Source organism: Xiphophorus maculatus, chromosome 3 (genome assembly GCF_002775205.1).
Source record: "Xiphophorus maculatus strain JP 163 A chromosome 3, X_maculatus-5.0-male, whole genome shotgun sequence".
NCBI lineage: Eukaryota > Metazoa > Chordata > Actinopteri > Cyprinodontiformes > Poeciliidae > Xiphophorus > Xiphophorus maculatus.
In genome coordinates this window covers 29,996,245-30,023,863 of record NC_036445.1, presented here as the reverse complement: position 1 = coordinate 30,023,863, position 27,619 = coordinate 29,996,245, and the positions used below count along the sequence as shown (strand labels likewise).

General features: G+C 40.8%; 1 protein-coding gene across 2 annotated transcripts; it reads left to right on the top strand.

Annotated features, from left to right (window-relative positions):
- The first annotated feature begins 957 nt into the window (after positions 1-957).
- fam210a (family with sequence similarity 210 member A) lies at positions 958-26,581 on the top strand. Of its 2 annotated transcripts, none has more exons than XM_023331409.1 (4): positions 958-1,166; positions 24,111-24,590; positions 24,743-24,854; positions 24,960-26,581. In XM_023331409.1, exons 2-4 carry the CDS (start codon positions 24,163-24,165, stop codon positions 25,239-25,241), a joined length of 822 nt encoding a protein of 273 aa, XP_023187177.1. In that variant the 5' UTR covers positions 958-1,166; positions 24,111-24,162; the 3' UTR covers positions 25,242-26,581. The 2 variants fall into 2 exon arrangements, with proteins under 2 accessions (XP_023187177.1, XP_023187176.1); XM_023331408.1 differs by lacking the exon at positions 958-1,166 and adding an exon at positions 21,444-21,592.
- Positions 26,582-27,619: the final 1,038 nt, after the last annotated feature.

The following is a 27,619-nucleotide window of genomic DNA, read 5'->3' as shown; positions in this document are numbered from 1 at the left end:
CCCAGGTTCATCACATCTGAATGAAACGAAGGGTTCGTTACCAGGCCTCTGCAGGACATGATTACACACTGAGGAGGAAATTCAGCCATTAATCAGAGCAGGAAGAAATCAAAAGACATGAAGGACTGGAGTTGGACATCCAGGAACTTGGATTAAGGTGCAGTGTTAAAGCTAGAGGGTGCTCAGTAAGACGGATTGTTGGAGAATTCATTAGGTATTCCTGGAACACTGAAATTACACTGGAGGACAAATTCCAGACCTCCAAAATGTGAGAAGATATTTTCACATCTTTTTTAAGATGAAAAAAAAAAGTTTTTTATTTTTCTCATTTTTAGTCCATTTTATTTGAAAAAAAAAATGTTGAAAGTGAAAGAAATCTAAATTAATTTAGGTCAGGTCATCCAGGCCATCGCGGTTTTAAAAAACAAAATTCCACAAAAATGTTCCGTCTTTTCACAAATAGCCAAACATGATTCTGTCATCAGATTTAGTTATTTATTGACATAATCTATTTTCCAGGCATATAAATAGATTATATTTATATGCCTATTTATTATAGCACAATAAAGTAACTATGTTACTGTAGCCCCTGGTTAAAAAACCATGCACTTAAGGCCCTTTAATATTTAAAAAATATTTACAAGGTTGGTCTTATGTAAAAAAAAGAAAAAAAGGGATAAGTGAGAATGTGTATTATTGTTTTTGTACATTTTTAATCCGAGTGATTATATAAATGATGGGAAAAACAGAAATCCAAAACTTTTCTGGAGGTGATTTGTATACTTAAGTGTATTCTTGTGTGATCAATTATCTCATTCGTTTAAAGACTGTATTGAATTAATTTCCTATCTATGTAAGTAGTTTAGGTTAACGAGGGACAAGTGAACTCAACAGAGAGAAAAAAACGGGACAAGGGAATTATGGGAAGAAGAGAGAAGAAGAACGAGGGCGAGAGGAAGATGTTAACATGGCGACACTGATTTCAGCGCGACGGAGGAGTAGTCCTGCAACTCGCGTGGTGGAGTTTTAAAAGAGATTGGACTCACGAAGCATCCTTGACGGAGAGGACGTCGGCTGAGCGAGCAGGTTTGAATTGGTTCATTGTTTAAACGGGGAGAAGAGGATTGTAGTGACGTCGTACCCTAGCTTCATCAGGCCTGCAACAGGTACCGGACAGTATGTGTGTGTGATATGGGCCCATGTGTGATATTGTGTTTAGAACTGTAAATTTTCGGTAAATGTATGGAGTTCTGTTAGTGACAAAATTGGAATTCTTACACTTAAAAGTAAGGGTTTTTCTTAAAAAACACAAAAGTCAAGTGAATAAAATATAAGGGACTGAAAAGAAAAAGTGCCTTATCGGGTTTATTTTATTTTGGGAAACATTTAGTGTGAGGAATTGATGACCTTGCTCTATGTTTAAGTTTTTTGATTATTTTGAGGTATTGGGGAGCTAAGGTTTTATTTTTCCAAGTTCTTATTAAAAGAAACTGTTCAGGTAGCTGGTTGTCTGGAGTTATTTATGTTACAACAAAGGAGTATATGGTAATTGGAAGAGTAAGGAATTACTCAATATAGGTAAACCTGCGTGGTATCTACCAGAATTTAACGAACCCAAATAGCCACCCAACCAGTGAGTTTAAGTTCTTGTCCCAGTTACTAGCAGACAGAGCAGTGGGGTGCTACATTACCTCCAGTTTTTATGAAAATGCTGTATATAAAAAGCATAACCTAAGAGAAATTTGACTTCTCATCATAGTTGTATCTAAAAAAATGACCTGTGTCTCTTTAAGAAGCTCCAGCCCTTTCTGACACTCTGCCTTCAGCATGTCAGCATAACAATGCTTCTCCAGGATGACATTTAAAATGGAGCTTAATTTCAATGATAAGATCTGCAGTTTCACCAGCTGTTCGCTAATTTTTGCTGCCGCTAGTCTGGAGGAGCTACTGAGGGCATTATGACATAACAGTTTTCATAGAAATTTGGCACCATTTAAAGAGAAATAAACAGGCTTTCCAACAGTATAAAATTTATTACAAAAAAATATTGTTACAAGTAACTAATCAACCAATCACATTTCCTTACTGCCATGCTTTTGGAAATCTGTTTAACCCACATGCAGAAACACCATCTGAAGATCAGAACAGTACCTTTCGCTTTATTTACAACAAGTTGCAACAGCGTGTGAATGCAGGTGCCCAGGACTGAAACAAAACCCACACCGGGAGGCTGGCTCGGAACTCTGGGGACGAAAGAGAGACGCGAGCCCAAATGAGATGCTGGAGCGGTTCAGTGCCGGAGACACTTACTGGTGCTGGACGATCCGCTAGGGAGGGGCAATGTGGGATTAAAAGGATGAACGATGGAGCTGGGACCAGCCGGGGCAGCTGTGGGGGCGGGACGGCTGTGGGGGGGGATCGCTCCGAACCAGAGGAAGGAATCCACGATCTGGATGGGATCCTGAGTTGCGGCATACCTAATAGGGCAACACAAATGTTGTTACCACATAGGCAAACACTCTGGCGTCGGAGGATCAGCAGCCAGCTCTTCTTATGCTCCACCTAATGAATGAAGATGAACTATCGGCTCTGGCACTTGCAGAGCACAAGCACAACGACAGGGAGGCGGAGAGACAGCGATATACTGTAGAAAATCTACAATCTAAAATCCAGGTAATCTCCCATTGTGGAGATTATATTAAAGATGCTTATCATTTCATAAATTTGGTGAAGCAACTTACAATTAATGTTATTCCGGCATATAGAAGAAATAAAAATTTGAAAGACATTCTAGTGAGAGCAAAACTTCAAACAGTATAACAAACAAGGCCCAAAGTATTAGAAGACATATTTAAAAATACTGATTTTGTAAAAAATTACACAAATGATAAAATATTTAAAATCAATCAGAGATTTTATCCCCAATCAGATATTGCGTTTACATACTCATTTGCTCAAAAAGTGGAAAACAATATATTGGGGAGACAAAAAATATATTAGCAACACGAATTTGGCTACATAAATATAACACATAAAAAAGAAACAGACAGAGTTGGTTCAGCATTTTATTAATCATTATTGGAATTCGGTTAAAATTTCAGGCCTTCAAAGCAACCCATCATGGACGCACGCAGAAAGAAAAAAAAATGGGAAAGAAGATTAGTTTATTGGTTGAATACGAAGAGCCCAAATGGATTAAACAAAAAATAAACAAAAACATGAAAACAATTTCAATGATTGGATGTTGAAACCCAAATTTTCTATCTAATTTCTCCCCTTTACCTGATATTTGTTTTTTTATAAATTCATCATTTATTTTGTAAAATTAAAATCTTAATTTAAACAAAATAAGCAAAACACAATTAAAACCAGAGTGAAACACCACGAAGTCCAACGTAGGGGGAGGAGCCTTGAGTAGGAGGAGATTATAAATAGAGGGGAGCACTCTTCTCTCTTTCACTCATTCTGAGCCACAGCAGTGGAGAATCAGTGAAGAGTTCGAAAATTCCAGACTACTGTTAAAATGGACGGACTACTACAAAAATGGATCAAAAGGAGCTAGGGAGAAAGTTGGATAACTTAAATGAAATGATCGATAAAGTAAGATTCATTTTGAAAAAACTGAGCATGATATCCACTGACAACTTAGTTAGAAAAATTTAAGTACTTCATAATCAGCTTGAAGATGCCCATTTAAGTATAAAATCAAGAATTAGTATAGCAAGGGGAGAGCCCCCCCTCTCCCCAACCTTGACCCTCCAGGGTGGAGAGGGGGCTGGTCGGCCTGCACGGCCCGCCAGGGCTTAAGTGTGGGTGAACAGGTTCGGAGGGTGCCCTGGTAATCCTGGTTCTCCAGAGGAAGGTGAGGCTGTGGAGGGTCAGTGGCTGAACTTGTGTGCATCTGGTGGGTCTGCTGTCCTCCAGTCTCCACCCAGAGATGTGGAGGACAAAGTGCAAAGACCCACCTGGGCAGAGCAGGGGACAGCTGTTCTGCAGCGGATGCTACGGAATCTCCTGCCAGATGCCAACTGGATGAACAGATGATGGAGAGGATGGGTGGAATCTGAGAGGATCTGATTTGCTCTGGCTAAGCAGCGTCTGTCTGCAATGTTCTGGATGGAGGGGAATGGAGACCCAATGAGCTTCTCTGCTGTCTTCACCACTCTTCGTAAAGACTTCCAGTCTGGGGCCTTGCTGCTCCCAGACCAGATGGAGATACTGCTGGTCAGCAGGCTCTCAATGGTTCCTCTGTAGTAGTGATGTGTCGGTCGCGAACGATCCGGCTCTAAGAGCCGGCTCTTTGAAGTGAACGATTGGAACCGGCTCCACAATGGGAGCTGTTTTAGGATCCTATTTGGGAGCCGGTTTTTTTCTACAGTATATCGCTGTCTCTCCGCCTCCCTGTCGTTGTGCTTGTGCTCTGCAAGTGCCAGAGCCGATAGTTTTTCCCCACATCGTTTTTTTTTTGTCCTGCGGTGCCTCGCTGTCTCTCCCCCCCTTCTCCCTCTCCTTGCGTGTTTTGCTCTTCAGCCAGTGCTAGAGCGGAGAGTTTTTTCCCTCGGTCGGTCCACTGCCCTAATGTCAAGCGTGTGCTCCACACATCTGACCAATCACACATGGTTTCAATTAATAATGTGGCGGGAAAACACTGAAAAAAAAGTTTATCTCCACTTTTTTTGTGGAAACGACTGGCAGTTGGCCAAGCTGTATAGCGTTCGTCGGCAGGTGTTTATGTACAGACACTCACTCAGCGGTCAAGACGCACAGAAAGAAGGGGAGTCAGTGTGAGAACTGAATAGGTAAAAATAAATGAGTGACAGAAAACGGAGCAAGATTTGGACTCATTTTAATGCTACATCAAGCTCCAGGGCAGAGTGCAGACTGTGCAAAGTCAGCATTTCCTATCGTCCAGGCTCGACAAACAACCTGCACAGGCACATGCGGACATCACACGCATCGGTATTGCTATAGCATTGTTATGCGGCATTTTTACTCATCATAAGTGCTTAACAATGTCAATAATGAAACAAAATATTATAAAATTAGGTTTAAGCTATTAATTAATTAATAATGTCAAAAATATATATGGGGAGCCGTTTGGGAGCCGGCTCTCCACAGTAAGAAGAGCCATTAGAGCCGCATCTCGAAAAAGAGCCGAAAATCCCATCACTACTCTGTAGGAGGATGGGAGGAAAGCCCTTCTCGTGCGTTGCAGAAAGTGCAGCCGCTGCTGTGCGTTTTTCACCAGTGAAGTGATGCGAGTTGTCCAGCTGAGGTTGTCTGTAATGTCCCCAGGAACTTAGTGCTGCTGACGATCTCCACTGTTTTGTCGTTAATGAAGAGTGGTGTGTGGTTTGGTCGAGACCTTCTGAAGTCGACAATGATTTATTTTGTCTTGTCTACGTTCAGGAGCAGGTTGTTTATTCTGCAACGGTCCACAAGATGTTGTACCTCTTTTCTGTAGTTCACTTCGTTGTCCTGAATTAATCCCACAATTGTTGTGTCATCTACATATTTCATGATATGGTTTGTGTTAAACCTGGGACGACAATAAGGTTTTTCACCAGTGTGGATTCGCTGATGAATGTTAAAAGTACCCTTCTGAGTGAAAGCTTTTCCACATTGGTCACAGAGACCGGTCATGATTTCTTGACTTCTCGTAAATAAAACTAAATCCATTTTGGGACATGTCTTCACTGCAGACAGCGAAGACATACTCGTTGTCGGCCTTCACGGTTTGTTTTCCTTTCATTAAATACAAGTAAAGGTTGGTTCGCTTTGAATCCCCACAGATAACGCAAGACAAGTAATAATAAAAATTTGAAAAAATTTATTTTGGGGGGAACAAAACCCCTCAAAAAGGGCACTAGGGGCATTAAAGATAAAAGGGGCAGGGGCTCAAGACCCCTTCGCCTCCCCCCCCCTGCTTATCACCAGTGTGGATTCGCAGATGAGTGTTAAAATGACCATTCTGAGTGAAACCTTTCCACACTGGTCACAGAGATGGCGCTTCTCTCCAGTATGAATGCGTTGATGAATTTTCAGAGTACTCTTCAATCTGGAATGTTTCAGACACTTGTCACATGGGTGTTTTTTTCTGCAGCCTCTGGGTGGGCTGAACCTGCTGTCCATCTCTGGGACCAACTGAGGCTTTATCATGTTCGCCTGGGTTTGTGCAGGTTTGGTTCTGTGAAGGGAAGTACAGTCATTATAACCAATAGTAAATATAATACACAAACACTTTGATAGTCAACTGCTTCATTGCTTTGCAAAGATTAAAAACATCCCAACACATCTCCCCGTTTAGTTTAATCAAGTGCAAGAGAATAAATTTATGTCTCTTTGGCCAGCGGAGGCTCTGTGTTCAGGAAAGGAGGCGAGGCGACAGAATGCAGTTGAGATGGTTTCATTTGCAGTGCAGGTCACATCTACACAGACACCCCTTTCACAGTGAAACAAAGAAGCTTTGGGCTATTCCAACACTCGGGTAAAGGGGATGACAAAATAAAACAAGAAATAATTTACACAAACCTAACACAAAACAAATGGTACCAAATAATATTTACATGCATGAAAATTATTAAAACTAAACTAATCTAAGGCCAATCAAAAATTAACTTTAACCCAAATATAACTCTTCAAAGCATCACCCCTCTTAGTTGAAAATGGTATGATCCAGGAGCTTTTTAACAGCACCTGGGGCACTTGTCTCCCTTTCTGCTCCACCTGCTGAAGAGACACACCAGAAAGGCAAGACTTAAAACGATTAACCTTACATTACCCGTCCAGGAAGGATGGCCTGGAAGAATGTTGAATAAATAAATGTCAATATAATTGAATAAAGAACTGAAACAAAAAGCATTTATTCTATAAATAAATATCAATAATCACTAATTAGGGATGGAGCCCCTGGTCTCCATCACACTGCTGTCCATCTCTGGGACCAACTGAGGCCCGTGCAGGCCGACCAGCCCCCTCTCCACCCTGCAGGGTCGAGGCTGGGACTTGGGCTGTGAACCAGCTCCAGGGCAGTGAGGGTGGGGGGCTCAGGAAGGGGAGGCCCTGGCCGGCTGCCAAACTACCGACAAAATATCTGTCTTTGCTTTTTAAGTGATATCATTTCTCCCATTTTTGTCACTTTCATTTTTATGTTCTCAATTTGGTTGACCAGTTGCTGAAAACTCTGCGTGGCGTCCCTTTCTTCAAGAAGCATTGATCTCGTTCAATGCAAGCCATTGAGCAGTATTTTCAGAAATGGCCCGGTAGGCTTTATTACTTAAACAATAATGTGTTTATAATGGGTGGTAATATGAAATATCTAATTTATATTATTTTTTATCTGTTTTTTATTTTACATTTTTATGAATTCTTTTGTTCTTTTTTAGTTTCTAGGAATAGTAAAGATTATAAAATAAAACCCCCCAAAAAATAAAATAATTTTTTTTTCTTAATGAAAAGAAATAAAAAATCCTCAACTATATATCATTTAACCCTATAACGCCAAACGTATCATATATGATGCATGAGTTTTTGAGACCTCCAAATTAGCAGTGTGACATTTTTTTCCCTAAAAAACCCGATGTATACAATTAGACACATGTAGTGCACTGATAATCCAACAGGGGGTAGTAACTTTCTCGCCAGAGGCCTTTCCACTGATACTACAAGACTGCCATGGCAAAGGACTGGGACACATGCGTTTTCAGCAGGAAAACTTTGCCAATTTTAGAAGGTTAAGGTAAGAAAAAAAAATTGTTTTGGGGTGAACTATCAATAGGAACACTTACTGAGTTGATGCAATGTAAAATTACTTAGTATTTTATCATAATTTATTTGTAAAACCGTGTTGAAAAGTGATGTATCAAATTTGATACAGTGGGTCAGTTAACTCGAAAAATCAGTCAATTGTCTTTTATTGTACTTCGTGTATTTTACATCATGTCAAGCAATGTACAGTCTTTTTTCATATAAACTAATGACATGTTTGCATGTTCATAATTTTGGTACATTTATAGCTTAAAAATAGATATGCAACTTGCACCTTTTGCTTATTTTCAATGAAAACTGACCAATTCAAAGATAAAATAAACACTCTTTTTTGTGCCTGTGTTTTTTTTAGATGGCAAAGACATACACTGTTGAAGATATTCTGAATATGATTATGGGTGGGAATTCAAGTGACATTGAGCAGCTAGGGGAGGATGAGGATGAGGAATGGACTCCTGCAAGGATTGAGGAACACCCAGATAGCGGCGATGATGACCACCTGAAGAATGTCACGCTGTTGACGAAATCATGGTGCCTTTCAAAGGAAAATCACATCTACGGTGCTACATGCCAGGAAAACCTCACAAGTGGGGGTTCAAGATGTGGGGACGTGGTGGGCAAAGTGGCTATCTATATGACTTTGATGTGTGCCAAAGGGCAGGAAATCTTGACCAAGAGAAATCTGATGTTGGTGCTACAGGAGATGTTGTCCTGAAAATGACCTCAACCCTTCCAGCAGGAAAGAATCACAAAGTTTTTGCTGACAATTTCTTTATGTCAGTTCCATTGGTAGAGCACTTGAAACAAAGAGGAATCTACTACATAGGCACAGTCCGAATGAACAGGGTGAAGAATTGCCAACTGATGGATGAGAAAGAACTGAAGAAAAACGGAAGAGGGTCACTGGATTTCAGAGTAAACCAGGAAAACAACATCATTGTGAGATGGTATGACAACAAAGCTGTGAACCTGCTCTCTTCTTTTGTTGGTGTTGAACCACTGGGCAGTGTGAAGCGTTGGGATTGAAAAGCCAAAACCCACATAATGGTTCCCAGACCGGCCATTGTTGACACTTACAACAGGTTCATGGGAGGCATTGACCTTCTTGATATGCTTTCTGCACTGTACAAGTTCAGCTTCAGATCTCGAAGATGGTACATCTACATTTGGTGGCACACCATCACAGTGGCAGTAATCAATGCATGGATCCGCTACAGAAGAAACCTGGAGAAACTGCATCCCAGGCAGAAACACCTGCCCCTGCGAAGGTTTCAGGCCTCTGTTGCCACTGCCCTCACAAGTGCACGAAAGGTCAAAAAGTGTGGCAGTCCTTTGTCCTCTCCGGAAGCAACGCCAACCCCTCCTAGGAGGAGGAAAACCACTGAGTTGCCCCCTGATGTGAGAAAGGATGGCCTCAATAATTTCCCAACATGGGGAACCCGACAGACATGCAAGCACTGTGTGGGCCACTTTGCCCATGTGTTCTGTAAGAAATGCAGAGTGCATCTTTGAAGAAGGGCAGAAACTGTTTCCAAGCCTATCATAATGCAAAATAAAAAGGTTGTGAGCCACAATATGTCTAGAAAATAATTGAAATGTTATGTTCTCGAGACTGCCACCCTGCCAGTTCCATTGGTGGATTTGTTATTGCTGCATTGTTGTAGCACTTTTTATGTTTGGAATTAACAATTTATCTAACTTATTTGTGTTTTATTATGTTTTTGTTTGTTCAAGAAAAAATAATCTTTGAGCATTGTGACCCGATGTATCAAATATGATACAAAATGAAACTCATATATGGAAAATATTTGAAAAAAAATTTTTTTGTTTGTTCAGAGGGACCAATAAAGGCTCCAGTTTCAAAGAATTGGAATTTTCTGTCAGTTATTTCATGGTGTGGGCTTTACAGGGTTAATGAACGTGTGCCTATTCCGCGACGTTTCGACAGTATTCTGTCTTCCTCAGGCTTCGGCACACAAGATTTAAGCTGTTGTTGAGTTTTCTCCACTGCTGTGTTTCAGAGTGAGTGAAAGAGAAGAGTGCTCCCCTCTATTTATAATCTCCTCCTCCTCGAGGCTCCTCCCCCTACGTTGGGCTTCGTGATGTTTCACTCTGGTTTTAATTATGTTGTTTTGGTTATTTTGTTTAATTTAAGATTTTAATTTTACATTTTTATAAGTGTAACCCCCAAATACGTGTGTAATATTATTATTGTTAGTAGTATTTTATATTTCGTTCCTATTGGATTTTGTCATGTAATTTTGGGTTTTCTCACCCCCGCTCCCCCCCTCTGCACGTACCTGTTCACATGTGATGTTAATATAATTTCAATTGCAAAATTGTGTCCTGTCAACATTAGCACAATATAAACAAATATTTGTGCACATTTGTAACAGAAACACAGCTACAGTTGTGCAATTTGTCCTTGAGGATTCTTTTTAAATTCATTTATTTATTCCCAAGAAAGCTGCCAGAAACCTGTTCCAGCTCATCGCCCCTGTTCCAGCTACCAAAAAAGGACTCCAAAGGAACATCACCAACTCATCCAGAAAGTCACAAAAGAACAAACTATTCAGCACTGCCTCAGTAAAGGTCAGTACTCATGATTAGCCCCCTTAAGACCAGAATTATATAAAGGCCACATGGAATAGTTTTGATTTTTGAGTGAACAAATGTCAAATAAAAAGATAAAAAAGGAATGGCAAAAGTGCTGTAGTCTATTTTTTTTCAGCTGGAGTTCTCCAGTCTTACTGTGTGTTCTCAACTGTGAAAAGCAACAAAAAAAATATTTAACAAGCCACATTTCATCTGTGCCGATGGGACTGAGGGAGGCTCTGCTCAGTTTGAACAGCTTATTTCTCTTAACATGGAAAAATAACTTTGGAAGATGATATTATGTAATCATTTAGTTTGGTTTTGTCAAACATCTGATTAATCTGAAAAAATGTAGGCAAGACAAAAAAGAAAATGATATCTTTCATCGGTCGATAATATTTTACAGCAAAGTTAACTCTGTACAATAACATCACCTCACTGTATTAAAATTCTGAAGAATCATTCTTCACCCATTGATATTTTTGGTGTTTCATTTCAATTCACTTTGTTGATTGTAATTCGATGAGTTAATAATAAATAAACTGAATGTCCATGTGCTGTCAAAATACAGTCAAAAGACAATGAATTATTGTGTTATACTGTATATATATATATATATTTTTTATTGTGTTATATTTAATATGTTTCTATGTTTTCACCTGGTTACCTGCTTTGGGAGGTAAGCTACTTCCTGTCTGGGTAAGTCACATGACCAACAGCTGAGGCCAACTCAGCAGAACCAATCATGACGGAGTGTTTGATTTAGTTTTTAGTTCAGTTTTTGGTTTTAGTTTATTTGTTATTGATATGTGGTCGTTTCCACTATTGTATGTAAATGCTCAGGCCAAAATAATAGACAAGTATCTTCTATATCTTCGTGTTGGGTCGTTTTGTGGATTAAGTTGTGTATAAATACTTTGTTTGGGTTATTCGTCTTCTGTATGTCACTTTTTGAGCAGAGATGTGTTTGGTTGATCCGAATTATTGTCCCATTACTAATATTTTGAGCAATCTTTTAAACATTTTTAGATTTAAATAAAAACTCACTTTGGCAACATTTTTACTAAGACCTCTATGCCTTCACTGCTTGGCCCCTCACACACAGACAGCTAATCTGTGCTGGGTAAGATTTCATTTATATATTCAAAGTTGAAACAACCATGCCATCGCCAGTTTTAAACCCAGAAAACAGCAGAAACTTTTTTTTTTAAAAAAAGGTTTTGTTGGCTCTAGTGGCCTTTATAAATATTAAAATATTGCTGTTCCTCCCAGGGAAAGTGGGACACTTCACTCAAAATAAGAAAACTGTCAACAGTTATCAGTGTTGACGGGCAGCTTCTCTTTCTGATTTGTCTGAAATGCTAAAACAGGACACATAACACAATTTGTGGGCGTTGAATGACTTATCAAATCTTTTCTTTGACAAGTCGTTGTCAAAGAGAAGATTTGCTTGATCCAATTCGCTGTTGATTGTTGATTCACTGGACTGCAATAGCAGTCAGATGTTGTCACGACACGTCTGGCAGGGCTGGACAAGCCTGTGGTCCACAAAGTCAAGCTGAGGCATTTTGATGCGAGTCTTGATGAGGGTTTGGTGTGACTCCTGTTCTGCAGCACACTTCCGCTACTAGAAGGAAGTAGCATGTCAGTAAATGCTCTTCCATTACAATGTGCGCAAAACTTTGTCAATAATCCACTAATACCTGAAAAACACAATTTTGGCAATTGTGTTGTTTCCATTATAAATAAGAAACGGAATTAAAATCTCACGTGAATAAGTTTGTGCACAACAAGTCATTAAAAACAATGTTGCGTTATGATCCTCCTGCAACTTCCTGTCGTCTTCTTTGTGGTTTGCGCCAGTGGCAACATCCTGTTGTTCATCATGTTTCTTGTGATTCATGTGGCATGATCCATTGCAGTTTTGTGAAATTAACCAATTTCGATATGGCCAAAAAAAATCCCCTCACCCTAAAGCTGAAACAAGAATTTCTTTTTCAAAATTGCCGTGTTTCCATTAAGCAATTTTATTTTCAAAATGTCAAATTGTGCAATTCTATGGTCAATGAAAATGCAGCTTGTGTTATTAGCTTCAGTCACATACAGTATATCTGCCTTCTGAATGGAGTATAATAATTCAACTAATTGTGAAAGCATCTGATTATTAAACGGAGCTGCAGGAACACCGCTAGTTCTGTTTAAGGAGGATTGGGACTCAACCAACCTGCCTCTTTTTCAACCAATATGCAGAACTAACATTTCTCTTGGCCGTGAACTGGGAACAAAGGCAGACATAAACAAATGGAGTGTTTTGAACTATTTCACCAAAAGTAAGGGGAAATCTGCTAATGCGAGGACCAGATCTAACTTTTAAAAAGGCAATCACACAGCCCACTCCAAAGAGTTAGCTCAGCTAAAGGCTATGGCTAATGACAGTCATGATTTCCACACACAAGATTTTGTCTCAACTGGTGATTTTATTTGCATACAAAAGGATGATCTTAACCCAGGTCTTTATAGGAGAAACTCTGTGTTTCTTCTATCAATGTACTGCTGCCCTGCTGCTGTTTGGAAAATACAACTGCTCAGTTGGGAAAATAAACTAGAACGCCCGCCTGAAGTCAGACTTTCCACTTAGAAAGTCTGAGAATTTTACCAAGGCTGATGTCACATATCAATATCTAATTGATGCTCCTCGTATCAATTATGGGAAGTTGTAGTGAAAACATGTTTTATTTGACAGGACACACGTGTAACAGCATATCTAAAATCAATATAAAGTTTGCAATTCAACTGAAAAAATTCAACCGTGTCCCTCTGGGAACCATGCTGGGGTTCTTCAGGAGTATGGGGTATCAGGCCCTTTGATAGGGGCTGTTAGGTCCCTTTATGACCGACATCAGAGTCTGGTGTGCATTGCCAGCAGAGTCGGGCTCGTTTCCTTGGCGGACTCCAACTCTCATCAGAGATGAGCCTGACGGACTGCCAGCAATGCAGACTAGACTCTGGCACCAATCACACAGAAACCTTACAGCTCGTATCAAAGGACCTTGGACACCATACTCCCGGAGAACCCCCCGTCCTCCTCCCCCACAAGGTTCCCAGAGGGAGACTGTCAAATGTCTTCTCCAAGTACACAAAACACATGTAGATTGTTTGGACAAAGTCCCATGCACTCTCCTGGACCTTACGGACCATCTTTTCCAGGACCCCAGAATAGACTCTACCAGGGAGGCTTAAAAATACATGATTGAATGAATTTTTTGCAAATAAACTGAAAAGTGTGTATTACTCAGTATATACCTGGAAAAATCAACAGTGTATTATATACTTGTTCTCTCCACTGTATTTCTACATTTGTGGTTGGAATGTGATAAAATATGGAACATTTCAAGGAACATGACTATTTTTGCAAGCCACTGTAGATGCAGCTTATACTGAAGCCAACACACAGTATATAGGATTGTGGTAGCTGTAGTAAGCCTGCAAGACACCTGGCTGGACACAGTATTCTGGATTGGAGATGTAAATGTGATCAAGGAGAGTACGTTTTTCTGTGGTTGGATCAGAGATAAGTTGCATAAAGCCTTTGGCTCCAAATAACTTATTGATGGCTTTTTTCCCAGGAGGAATAAGGTCCTCATTGAAGTCTCCCAATATGACAACGGGCTGAATATCCATTGAATTGGAGAAGACTTTGGCAGTAAGTCGCTACTCCCCCACCCTCTTTGGTAGCAATGTCGACTCTGTTTGAGTAGGAGACATGTCTGTTCCGTGAAAAGAAAGAATAGCCCTCCATTTGGCAAAAAGGTGGAACAGAAGATCCAAATAAATGAGTCTCCGTTAGGCATAAGACATCTGCCAACATGAGTTCATGATGTTATTTCATGTCCTCAGAGTGACAGACAAGACCTTCGACATTGTGGTGGACAATTGTTAATGTTGCACCTTGATGACCAGATTGAAAATGCAAGGGTGGTCTGGTGTGCAAAAACGATGCTGGTCTCATTGATTCCATAACTGCTCTGATATTTCCGTCAGCGTAGATCTTACTTTCATCGAAATCAGGGATTTTAACTCCTTCCAGGGAAGTTGTGCGACTGAGGGCCACATATGCCATTCCAGGTTCAAAAATACGCTTCAAGGAAATGACCGCAGACTTCATGGTCATCCCTAGAAAGAATTGCCCTCACTTCATCCAATGAATTTCCAAGTCCTTTGTATGATGGTTTTAAACTTTTGAGTAGTTTCAAGATGGAATGTAAAGTCATGTTGTACGCTGCAGTACCAGTAAAAGCTGTGAGGAGCACAGTAGGCTTGGACATGTCACCAATATCAAGAAGTCTCGGAAGCTGGCGCAAGAGCTTGGTTGCCTCCTGGTAAACACATTTGATGACATGAGATTCACCACAGCCAGCTCCTCCCGTCAAGAAATAAAAGAATGGTTCTGGGTTCTCCCCCCGGACGCGCTTCAGACACCAGTCGCGAATGCCGTAAAACACAGACGCTTGAGTCTCATTTAAACTTTTGTACATTTGACGGATGAAATCAGGACTCAATTTAGGAGCTTAAATTTTTGGCAAGTCTGCAGTATCTACATCAATTGCGTAATCTGGAATAAGGTCTTGCTCTTCATCTTCTTCCAATGGTGGTCGCTCATCAGCGCATTCCAAACGGTCTACCTCAACCTCGGGTGCAAAAGTGTTCCAAGCATTACGAACCGGTCCTTGCTTATTCAGTTCTTCCATAATCTTGTCAATTTTTTTACCTTGCCCTTCATACCTTTTGCGGTTGAAATCCACATACTGTTTAACCCGATACCTACCACGGAAACCGTTGTTGTAAAAGGCTTCGTAGATTGTATGTTCCTCATTTTTGAGGTCCTCATCTCTTCTGTGTGGACAATACAACTTCAGAAGCCGTCTGTAAAACGTTTTGGGGGGGGGGGTTTCTCTGAAAAACGAGTAAATCTAATAACTGCAGGTTTGCCCATAGTTCTTTTCTGGATGTATCCTGCATCATTAAGGAGGGGAATTGTGTTTGGCCCTTCAATTTGTTTGCCATATAGAACCCGGTATTCTGACGCAAATTCTGCCAGGCACATGTGTTCGAATTCTAACGTTTCTGGTCTGTTGAGATATTTTTCTGGCAATCCTGTCATCCACACATTCTCCTCATCTGGGGACATGTTTACGAGTTTACTCATGGGAAGGCTCATTTTAACACCGTCATCTGCTTGAAGAAAAAGAACGCTGCGCGAGGACTTTTTGAGAGGTAGGCTACAAGTGCGCGCAATGGATTCTTGAGCACTAACCTCTTTCTGTTTTGAATAAGCCTGCATGATCTTTTTCATCTCGTCACATTGGCTAACATTGGCCGTCTTTAAATCACACATTGAAATACATACTCGGTGAAAGTGCAACACGACGGGATTCATCTAATGTGTTTACTCCAGTTGGGAAATGTATGGGATAAGCCTTGGCTTCAAGTCTTGGAACACTGAAGAAGGAGATGGGCTTGTTCCCCTGAGCCGGCGCAATGCTGAAAATTCCTTCTCCATATGACAATACTTCCTGTGCTATGTCAGGAGGCTGCATGCAGGTGTCCAAGATCAGACCAGGTCGAAGTGCCTGATGCTCTGCCCCTATGTGGTCAGGTTGCTGGTCTGCTGCTACATCCATTTCAGTCTCCTCTGCTTCTGTGTCCAAGTCCTCAACTGGCTGGTCCTCTTGGAAACCCTCAAATGTTACACTTTCATTTATACTTACGTCTTTGTAATCTAGATGACTGTCTTTAAGCTTTGTCAGTGCAGCTAAGACATTTTTCATGTTGACTGTGTAAAAGTATTGGTACCCTTTGTACTTGGTTTTTCTCTTCAGCTTCACCTGTAAAAGCTGGGCTTCCTCACATGGCCTCGGAAGACTGTTTACGACTGTTTCCATGTCAGAAGGAACACAGACAACTGCTCCATGTATTGCCCTTTGCTGTCCCTTGGGCAAGGAAACAATTTTTGCAAAAGGTAGAATTTTTGCAATTAATTGCCTTTCAAGTACATTCAATTCCGCAAGCTCTGGTGGAACAGAAGCTAGGTGAAGGTTATTGACAGCAGCAATCGATGGCATCTTTCCTCTGGTTAGATGGCTGTCACACGTGTAGCAGATCCACTCCCCCATCCTTTCTTGGGGTACAGAACATGGGGTAGAGCATGCAGATCCACACAAATGAACATACTTACCTGTTAGACAATCAGCTACTACACGCATATTCTTGGTTTACTTATCTCGTTTACAGTGCTTTACTTGGTTGGGGGAAAGAGCTCTGTGACACACGGTGCAAACATATGTGGGTCCGTTTTGTATGTTCTTATAAAAGTTTTGTATCGCAGCTTTCATTTCGTCAGTCATCAGAGGGCGTGGAGTTTCAAGGTGGAAGCCTACATTTATTTTGTATTTCCTTCTGATTCGTAAAGCATGCTGCAGTGTTAAATTTTTGGAAAGTGCTTGTCTAGATAGTCTGCCTCTTCTGTTGGCAACACATTTTTTATTATGTTTGACTCGATAACCAGGCTCACTGATACTTCTCCTTCATAGATTCACGCATTGTTTTTTTATGTTGGCTTCTGAAGACCGGATCGTTTCTAAATCGATTCCTGTTGTATGATTTTTGTCTGCTTCTAAAGACCGGATCATCTCTGAATCGATTCCTTATATACTCAGCCATGTGGACTTTATGACTGGCTCTGAAACTACGGACAAAATTGAATCTGTACTTAATGTAATTTATTCGTCTCTTCCGGAAAGATGCATCTGTCCTATATCTATTATTTTACTGATCCTTCCTCTGTGCTTGATGAAGAATGTATGTTTCTTTTAAGGCCTGTAGCTTTTTGGTCCTAAATGTTGGAGATGTCAGATATCTTTCTTTTTCAGAGGAACTTTGTTTCATTTTATTTCCTACATTCTGTCCCTGTTGTGTTTTGACCCTGTTTTTAATTTTTCTTCTATTGGCTTTTGGCACTTTTGACAAATGTGTAATGGTTGGAGCTGTCTCCTCTAATACGTTTGCAACTTCCCTAAGCCAAGGAGGCATTTCCTCATCAGACGGACTCTCTGATTTCAAAGCAGTTGGACTTACCTGTGTGGCTACAGGTGAAATGTTCTGAAAAGTCAAGTTCTGAGGATGATCGTCATTGTCCCTGTCAAAACCTACTGGTACAAACTCATAGGTGGCATTGGGGCCGCGATTTCGAAAGAGCTTCAGTAGATGGTTGACCATGCCAGACAGGTTGCAGAAAGTCATCATTACTGCAGTTCCACTGGTGTGGGGCAGGCCTGCAGAATTGGGGCCTGCATTGCCATGGGCAGGCCCCAATTATAATATACAAATTGTAGATTCCGTTGGTTTTTGTTTTGTTTGTTGTTGCCTAAACTGCTTTAATGGTTGCTTAACAGAACAGCTGAGTCCAGACACTGCATGCTACAGTAGAGGTAGCAGATGCATCCCCACCTAATGCCCCCAAGTTCAAAGTCACTTGCTTAGTTATGGAATTTATCTAGTTTATTTGTCTTATGTTAAAACTTTCTTGATTATCTGAAACATTTCAGCATTAAGAAAAATATGGACAAATACTTGTCCAGAAATAGAAGGTTCCTGGTTCAAATCCTATCTAGGCCCCTTTTGGCAGCATGTTCTCCCAAAGCGTGCTTTAGAATATTCTTTACATGGGTTGGGACTATAGCAAGAAACTGAACTGTAACAAAGAGGGTTAAATCTAACTGAGAATCTATAACAGAACTTGAAAATTGATTTTCCATCCATCCAGTCTTATTGTTTGGCAAAGAGTAATGAGTAAAACTTTTCATCTTTACATGTGCAATGCTGGTAAAGACGTGAATCTGTAGCCTTTTAGTTGTACAAAATTAATTTAATCTATCCTTCATATCTTTGCACTAGTTAGTCCTGGACTTTCACACAGAATCCCAATAAAATATTTGAAGTTTTTGGATATGATGTGATAAAATTTGACTGAGTGGATGTGAATACTTTTTTCAAAGAACTGTGAAAGTAGGTAAGTATTTAGTTATTTAAGATAAAAATAGAGTAATTGGTATGGTGCATGCAACTAAAGTTTTACTAAAATTTTCACATACGTAAATCAGTTTCATTATTCATGTTGGGAGTTTGAAATTGATTGAATGGTGGTGCATTTAGCTTTCCATATAAGCTTTGGTCCAAATTCATATATGATTATTATAGTAATGATAACATGATGCGTTAATATTTAACCTCCAAAGACCAGGGGTCAAAACTTTCCTTTAGCACTGAGGTTCTACCTGCTAACCAGCCTGCTAACATTTCCCATAAGTCCTGTTCTAATCATAGCTTCCTGTAGCAAACCTCCACAACAAATCTTTGTCAGAAACCACTGATTTGATTGATTCAGCCTCATTTGAGCAGAGATGAGAGCGGTCCAGCTGCTAGGCTAGACCTGTGGCTTGATGTGTTTCTCAGGTGACAGAAGCGGTACGGTTTCTTTCCATCAAGTCGTGGAGCAGCTGTCTGCCTCAGAGTGGAGTGACTGGCTGAGACCACTCTGCCTCCAGCGCACCTTGAATATTCAGCAGCATACCTGCTGAAAGAGGCCAGTTTGTCAACAAAATCAGCATTTACACTGGCAATACTTTCCTTTTTAAATTTCTTATTATTAAAACACCAGATGTGTGGCATTTTCTCGAACATTCACTATGAATGTTTGCGCGTCTATCAACCGATAGACCTGTGCTTCACTTTGTCATCTTAAAAATAAACAAACTAGTCAGAGCTCCAGGTATGTTTATGATGAGGGAATAACATTATAACATGAAAAAAGTTGATTCTACATAATACCGTCCCTTTAAAACATTTTCATCACTGGCTACAAAAGCAACATTATCAATGCATATAATTATAACCACTGTTATTTCTTGTTTTCCTCTTGTAAACACAGTGTTCTGCAACATTTTACCTGAAGCCTTTCTGTCAAATATTCATGCAATGTTTTGTCCAAAAAGTCCAGAAAGTGACCTGTTCACCTTATAGACCAACTTTGCATTTCCACCTCATAGCCTTCTTTTTGTTCTTTAGAAGCCTCAAAATCTGTTGGTTTGTGCAGGCAGGCAGTTTTGACACTAATCCGATGTAAAATCAGGTTGTGTTGTATCACACACTGTTTCAGTTCTATGTTACTGATCAGGTTAGCAGTTGGAGAGAAAATAAATTCAGTCTACTCCAAAGCTCTGACTGTAACCAATGTAAATTGTCTTACATTATTCAGTTCCAGTAGCAATATTTTTACATTGCATACACACACTTACCCCACACTACTTTACTTTTTTATTTTCCTCAGGCGGGCTGTTTAGGACAAAAGTGTAATTCTCCTTTAAAGACTGCAGTTCTTCACCTGTAGCCGTTGTTCACTCTTCAGCGTTTAGATAGTTTCTACACTATCTAAACGCTGATGGTGACTTCAGTGCCTTCAGGCACACTGCACATGAATCTGTAATGGTAGTCTATGTCGGTTAACAATTTGTGATCAGTGTTTTCTTGTTCCATCACACACATTTCCTCAGTATCCTTGAAACTCTGAAGTTTTGTTTTCAATTCAGTAAACTTTATTTCTGATTCGCTTTGTGTTATATGAGCTGAAAAAGCTCTAAATGTTTCTGGTTCGCCTTTTAAAACCAAGCAATCCATCATTCAGTGTCTCCCCGGCATTTTTCAGGGCTGTAATAATCATCGTTGCCCGTTTTGAAATACTCTGTCACACTCTTGCTGCTTTCTTTCTAAAGAGAAGTCATTGCAGTGCAAAGGCTGAAGATTTATGCTTTACCTTTTCCATCAGTCTGGACTTTATTTCTCAAGCATCTTACATAAGCTGACTTTCTGATATATTGATTCCTGATCCTACATCCTCGTTGCTCCTAAAGAAAACCTCAACTTCTTGAGCTCTGCATCCTCCAGTTTTTTCTCATTGGTCCTGTCTGCAAACCATATAAATACTTAAGTATTGACCATAGGTACGACTAAGGAATAAACTGGGGTTGGAAAGCAAAGACTGGCCAGAAAAATCACAAAACAAATTTTCAAGTATGAAAGAAAGCATTCTCTGATTTTAAGTCAACAGTTTAAGTCTACCCTGAGCTGCCTGCAGGTAAAGTATCAGACAGAAACTTATTACTATAACATAGAATTACATTTTAAATTTACATTTTATTCTTAATCTGAATTTAAAAACTACATACTTAACTATTTAACCCAGCGTTCTGGCTTTGTGGACGGTTTGACACTGAAAGCGTGCCGCCCTCTCCTGGACAATTTGGTACATTGCATGAGTTTATGTGTGTTTATATTTGTAAACATCAAACTGGATAATAAAACGTGCGCTATACCAGGAGGTGATGTCGGAGACTGACAGACTTAACTGTATGCAATATCTAAAACGGAACTACGTCTGGAATACATGGCAGCTAAACCGTCTGTGGAACCCTGGGGACACTCCTTTTTAGTCACCCGGCGGACGAGTCGGGTCCGCCGGGACTCGGAAAGAAGTGATGGCGATGTGGTGTGGGAGGTGATTTCCTTCTGAATGGACAGTTCTGCTGATAGAATGGAGTAGTTCATCACCTGAGAAAGGAATCAGTGTATCGCACCACCAACGACTAAAGAAGTAAATTAGCAATAATAAAAGATAAACTATTATGGGTTTACTTGCGCTCTGATACACTGATTTGAATTTGTTGTATTGCTCATAATCCTGACTTTCTTATCACTATTTAAAAACAAAACAATAAAACCACACATTTTTTTAAATCTTAGAAGAAACACAACTTGGTCGCACCTCTCGCTGGTGGGTCTGAACTTTTCTCGCCAGGTGAGAAATGGTGCGGACCCACCGTTACAGTCAGCGATAAACAAGCCACATAAACCAAACTCTGCCCTCGAAAAGATGACGTATTTACGCAAGTCACGCTGGGACTTGTATTTTTCAACTTCCCGACGCTACTGACATTCGGCGCCATTATTAACTACATTTCCCTTGTCTCCATGCGCGGCTGGGGGTGGACCACTCGGAGACATGCTGCTCTCCTTGGAGTCCATACTGTCCAGTTGTCAATGTGGTCCCGAAACATTTGTGAGTGTTGAATGGCCCTGAGGACTCCGCCGTGTTGCTGAACTCTGACTCCAACAGCGCGTAAGTTCAGGGCTGTATTTTGTTAGCTGCAGAGTATCTGGCTCGGCCAATCACAGCTGATTTTACTGATAACTAGCTTTAGCAGTGCCGCTAGCAGTAAGCTAACTAGCTAACGTCAGTAGCAAAGTTGGCAGCTGTTCAGACTGTGGTGCTTTCTGACCCCGGTGTCTGTGACATTTTTAGCCGGGATATTCAGTTTTCTTAACAGCGATGAAGTCCTCTGTGGTCCATAACCTGCTGGGAAGTTCTGTTCAGTAGAAGGAACTTGAACGGTGGTTCTTGTCCTCCAGCACTGCCTGCCCAATGTCAGCTAGCTTAGCATGACTCTGTAAACAACAGCTTTACTGAAGCTTTAATCTTCTGGTTATTGCTTAAATTAACCCCAGCAGATATGATGGCGTCACAAAATGGCTTTATTTTGAAGGAAAAGAAAGTCGTAGTGACTGCAGACAAGTGTTATTTTTAGCTGCTAAAAGTTTTGTCACTAATAGTAAACCTGTCTTAAAGTCTAAGATTTTTCCCCCTTCTTTTTAAGTTAGTCTGAAAACAAATTACCTAGTTTTTTCCAGGCTCTAAAATCGTTTACAGCCACGTGTCTAAAAACATGTAATTCATGGCCAACCTGGGTGTGGAAATGACTTCATCATTACTTTTTGTCGAACATTTCTGTGGAGGAAACTTTTCCTCATTGTTGTATGACCCAATCTGGGTCAAGCTTCAGCTGTCAGACAGGAAACCTCATGGTCCGCCCAATGCTTGTAAGGCCTCCAGGTTTCTGTAGCTGCAAGATTAGTCACAGGGACTAAAATTATGACTAAATTTAGTGCTGTACATTATGGCCAGTCATATCTACTTTAGTCTCTAATATTACTGTCATGAATGTTAACTATGGTCTCTAGATATTTAGCTACAGGTATCATTTTAATTCAATTAAAACAGAAGTTAAATGTTCCCATAGCTTATTTCATCAAAGTATGTTAAAAAGAGTCGTCGTACGTATTGATGCTTTGGCCAGAATCCGCAGTAGCAGTCAGTCTTGCAACAGACCTGATGAGGCCTCTGACTAAAGATTGTTGCTGTATTATGATCTCATGACTATAATAACATGCTAACAGCTCAATAGAGACAATATTACTCAGTAACGTGTCCTGGATGACACCAGGGTTGTTGGCAAGCACCGCTAATCCACCTCCTTTGCTTTTGCTACGCCTCTTTGATCAAGCTGTATCTGTAGAAAGCTGGGCAGAGAGACGTTGGAGTAGGGGATATGATCCTGGTCTGTTATGGTGGATGGAAGAGACAGTACCAAATTCCTCTCTCCATCCATGAATCCTCCTTTTCAACTTGGGGATTTGGGGTCAGAGTTCAGGTATTATTCAAACTGTGGAGATGCTAATCACCTGCTCTTAAATGTAGAAAACAAAAATATATTTTTGCCATGGTTACACAACTAACAACCACCTGAAAGTAAAAATAAAAAATTGAAAGCAAAAATTATTTCAGCTGCAAAGCATCCAAGGTCACGACCTTGGGATGAAATGCTGGCACATTTCCGTCAGCTGTGATGGAGTTGGAATTGTATAGGGAAAAAAATTTAATCCCTTAGAATATTCCCAGATCGTTGGAGAGCAACGATTCCTTTCTGTAAGATCATTGCTGATGAACTGTATGAACACAACAGCAAAGATCTCTGCTTCTGGAGCTTCTTTGTCTGATTACCTGATGGAGTTGAAGCATCTACTAATTTTTTTTCTTGTTTTACTCTTTTCTAAATCCAGCCAGGCACCCAGCAAGGAGCTGGTATGTCAGGATCAAGAGCCAGAGGCCCATAGCAGGAATGTTACAGTTACCAGAGTGGAAGACAAACAGAAGCTCTGACCGTGTACTTTAGAGAGGCAGTTAACACAACATGAGCTGAAAATGTGGATAAAGGAGGAGAAGGCCGGCTTGAAAAGCCTGGTCAGATCACAAACACTGACTGACCCACTCAACTAACTGAAACACTTATCTCTAGTTCCAAAATAAGGTCCTGGCTTTAGGAATGATTATATGGGCCATGTGTTTCCTCATTTAGCAGAAATATACTGATGTTATGTTTTAACATGAGAGTCACTTAGGACCTATGAACTGTTGTAAAATCTGTTTGGAGTTTTCCTGCAGCTCCGCCTCATAGATTAGCTCAGTGTTACCATGGTAACGTGGTAGACCTCCAAAGTGCACAGTATTGTTAAGGCCAGGAATTTCTCTACATGCTGCTTTCTAGAAAGCAATGACTGCTAGCTGTTGTTAGCATTAGCCAGCAGTGAATCCTGAACATCACACTGAAGGCTGTCTCTTCTTTTTTTTTAGTGTTTTAGACTAAGGTGTTGCTTTTTGAATCCTTTTGGCCTACTTCATGTTGAGAGGAAGGTTCTCTTTAAGTGATTTCTTGTTTGCACAGATCAGGCCTGGGTGTGGTTAGCGGAGGGAAGACATGAAAGTTTAGCTTTCATGTCATGTTTTATTTGCTTCCCCACAGACTGTGGTTGACCATCAGGACGGAGGAGGACTAGGAGTGGAGGTGGAGGATAATGCAGCACATCCTTACCCATGGGACCCTGTGGCGGGTGGTGGCGTGGCGCTCGCTGGCGGCAGGCGCAGCCGTTCTCGAGCATCCGGCGGCAACAGCGCCGGCGTCCAGGTTCTGTGTGCTCCGTCTGTCGCTGCTGCCGCCCACCGCCCAGAGATGGGTCTCAGCGTCCGCCTCCGGCAGAACAGCACATCAGCCAAAGCACCAATCCCCACAGGAACAAACAGCACAACCTGCGTCTGACCTGCCTTCACAGGACGACCCCAAAGGGCAGCCGGAGAAGGCAGACGTTGACCCGCTGCAAGACAAGTCCATCGGTCTGGTCCAGAGGTTTAAGAAGACGTTTAAACAGTATGGAAAGGTGATGATCCCGGTTCACTTGGCAACGTCCTCCGTCTGGTTTGGAACCTTCTATTACGCTGCTATGAAGTGAGTAACATTCAGAGGTAACATTTCAGACTTCTATCCTGGAAATCAGCCGCTGGTTGAAACTTAATGATGAGCGTTTTAAAGTACTCTGACTGAACAGGAAGCGTAATGTTTTTGACATCTAAAAGTTTTCTGTTGCTTGAACCCCACAGAGGTGTGAATGTAGTGCCGTTCCTAGAGATGATTGGTTTCCCAGAATCAATAGTTGGCCTTTTGAGAGATTCCTCTAGTGGCTATGCACTGACCGCCTACGCCATGTTCAAGGTAGCGTCAACACTGCGGTTTGGTCAACAGACCTGTCTGAGAATGATCCAAGTATGGCTCTCAGATGGGATCAGGTTAAAGTGTTCTCCTTTGTTTCCTGTACAGATTGCAACCCCAGCTAGATACGCAGTGACGCTAGGCGGAACCTCGCTGTCCGTTCAGTACCTCCGCAAACAGGGCTACCTCTCCACACCGCCGCCAGTCACGGACTACCTCCAGGACAAGATGGAGGCGACGAAGGAGAGATTCACAGAAAAGATGGAGGAAACAAAAGGACTCATCTCTGAGAAAATGGAAGAGACTAAAGACAAGCTTTCTGAGAAGCTGCAGGAAACCAAAGACAGAGTTTCAGAGGGGAAATCGTTTTTTCGAAAGAAGAACGACTAGCGGCTCACACGTACACGAGGCTCCCGCTGCTAAGTGGTTCTGTTAGGATCTCGTTCTGTGGAGTTGACAGAGTGGGGGCGAGTAACACTTCATTTCTTTGACCGTCTGGAGGTGTGAGACGTTGCACTATCCCCGTCTTGACACCCATCAGTTATCACTTTGGTGTCTATTTATGTGTCAAATCGGTCCCTAATTGTCTGAACCCTCCCACAATGCACTGCAAATGTAGATCAGCCAGTAGCTTAGCTGCCTGCTGGCAGCGCTGCTTCCTGGCTCTGCCGTCTCAGGCGGGATTTCCACAGACTGGATCTGGGCTGAGTCGTCTCCTGGCTGCGAAGCAACTGCCAGTTTTACTTGAACACTCTGGGAGCCAGGTGAAGACGGCCAGAGACACGGAGCTGTGCTAATCCTTCTGACTGAACAGAAAATAAAACTTGAAGCTCTTCGTTAACCGTCTCATAGTTTGTTAAAAGAGAAAGAGATTTCACCTTGTGTCTTTAAATGTAACTAACCAGAAATAATGTTTTTTTAATGAGTTTTTCTCTTTATAGTCAAATAATATATCACATAGGTTGTGGTTTCTGCACTACGAGTGCCGAGTTGAAACGGGACTAAAGCGGAAGATGGCTTGGTACAGTTTACATTAGGCAAGCACACCTGTACAGTCCTGGTCAGAGCTCCAGGAGGAAGTTCTGATCAGTTCTGATCAGATGGAGGAGAACGAGTCGGACCTGAATGTTTAGGCTCCTAGAAATTGTTGTGACAGGAGACTATAATAATTGTTTTAAGTTTTCTGTGATCACAAAACTTAAAAATTCCAATCTAGAGGCAATGAATCAGAAATGAGCTTCAAAATGCTACCAAAAATTGTAGACCTAAACAAAATGTGAAACATTCAACCAAAAACTTCAAGTACTTATATGAACTTCTTATAAAATCCAAATCTTTAAGTTTGAGACATAAAACAAGTTTCACAATCATTTGCAGATCCTGTTTCTCCAAAAATATGACTGCTTTATAAGTTTTGTTGCATATTGAATTTATCATTCAGCATAATAATAAACCATTATCATGATTAACTTATTTACCTTTTATTATTAGAAACTGTTCACTTTTTTCTTGACGCCTGAGTATTTTGGCCTTCATGGTGTTTGGGCCGTGGAGCAGAAGGAGTTTCTGACCCGGACTGTAAACGGACTGCTGTGTAGAACGTGGATATTAAAGTTTCACAATGTGACAGAAATAACTTGTTTCATTTAGTAAACAGACTGATGTCCTCACCAGAAATTCACTCTGATGTTTGGTCAAAACCACACCGAATAAAAGTGATCTGAAAATCATCACATTTGTGTGTAATTTTTGGGAAACGAGTCACAGCATGACGAGCCAAATGTTTTTGAAGAAATGGCAAAATCACCAGGCTTCCTATGGAAGCAGCAAGGAGAGAATATTTCTTCCTATTGCCTGTTTAGATAAAAGAAAATTGCTTGGTGTGTGATGGTGAAGGGCCGTCACACACCGACTTTCCTTCAAGAGTATTGGAACAGTGAGTCCAGTTTAATTCTACTGCTAAAAAGTTTGGACCAAACTGAATATAAAACAAGAGAAAAACCTTTGAGCTTTTATTTGTACTTGAATCACAGGTTCATCGGGAAGTTGGAAGGTTCTGATCCGATCAAATCGATCTCCAGAGCAGCAGGAGGAACCTGGAGGATCTAACTGCACAAAACGGCCAACAGCTGACAGGCCGAGGAGAAGGTCTGAAAAAGCATCAGAGAAAAGATGGACGGATGGCCGGGCCAACCAGTGGTGAAGGATTTGCAAATAGACATCGAGTATTCATTTCTTTGTATTTTAAGTATGTATTCCGAAATTTTTTTTCATTAAAAACACAATATTCCATAAAAAAATAAATAAATTCAAAATTGCTTCAGATCCAAGTGGAGATACCTGAAAAAAATCTGACATATTCGATTTCATCCCTTATGGGCTCTTTGCAGCGCAGCTTCCGCGTTCAGGGAAAAGCGGCTCAATCGTTTCCAATCTATTGAAAACGGCTCTTTACACTCGGTATTTTCAGGGCTTGTCCAAGGTAACAATTAATGATGAACATCGATCCGAAGCCCCGACAATAAGCTGGAGAATATAACGCCTAGTTATACACAGATACGAAGGTGAGTTTTACTTTCTTTAAACTTTGTGGCTAACATTAGCTTTAGCTTATGCTAGACATTTTTCTTGTAAAAATGTTCTATTTAAGTGTCTAGACATTTTTCATCATTCATTAACAGACAATGTTTTTACCTTATTTTCAAGTATATTACGTGGTTTATTGTCGTTAGTGTCAGAGACCAAGTATTGGGGGATTTTACAGTTCA

Coding starts and splice junctions, on each gene's coding strand:
- fam210a (XM_023331409.1), top strand. CDS start 24,163: ATGCAGCACATCCTTACCCATGGGACCCTGTGGCGGGTGGTGGCGTGG. Junction 24,591..24,742: donor TTCTATTACGCTGCTATGAA/GTGAGTAACATT, acceptor TGAACCCCACAG/AGGTGTGAATGTAGTGCCGT. Junction 24,855..24,959: donor CCGCCTACGCCATGTTCAAG/GTAGCGTCAACA, acceptor TTTCCTGTACAG/ATTGCAACCCCAGCTAGATA.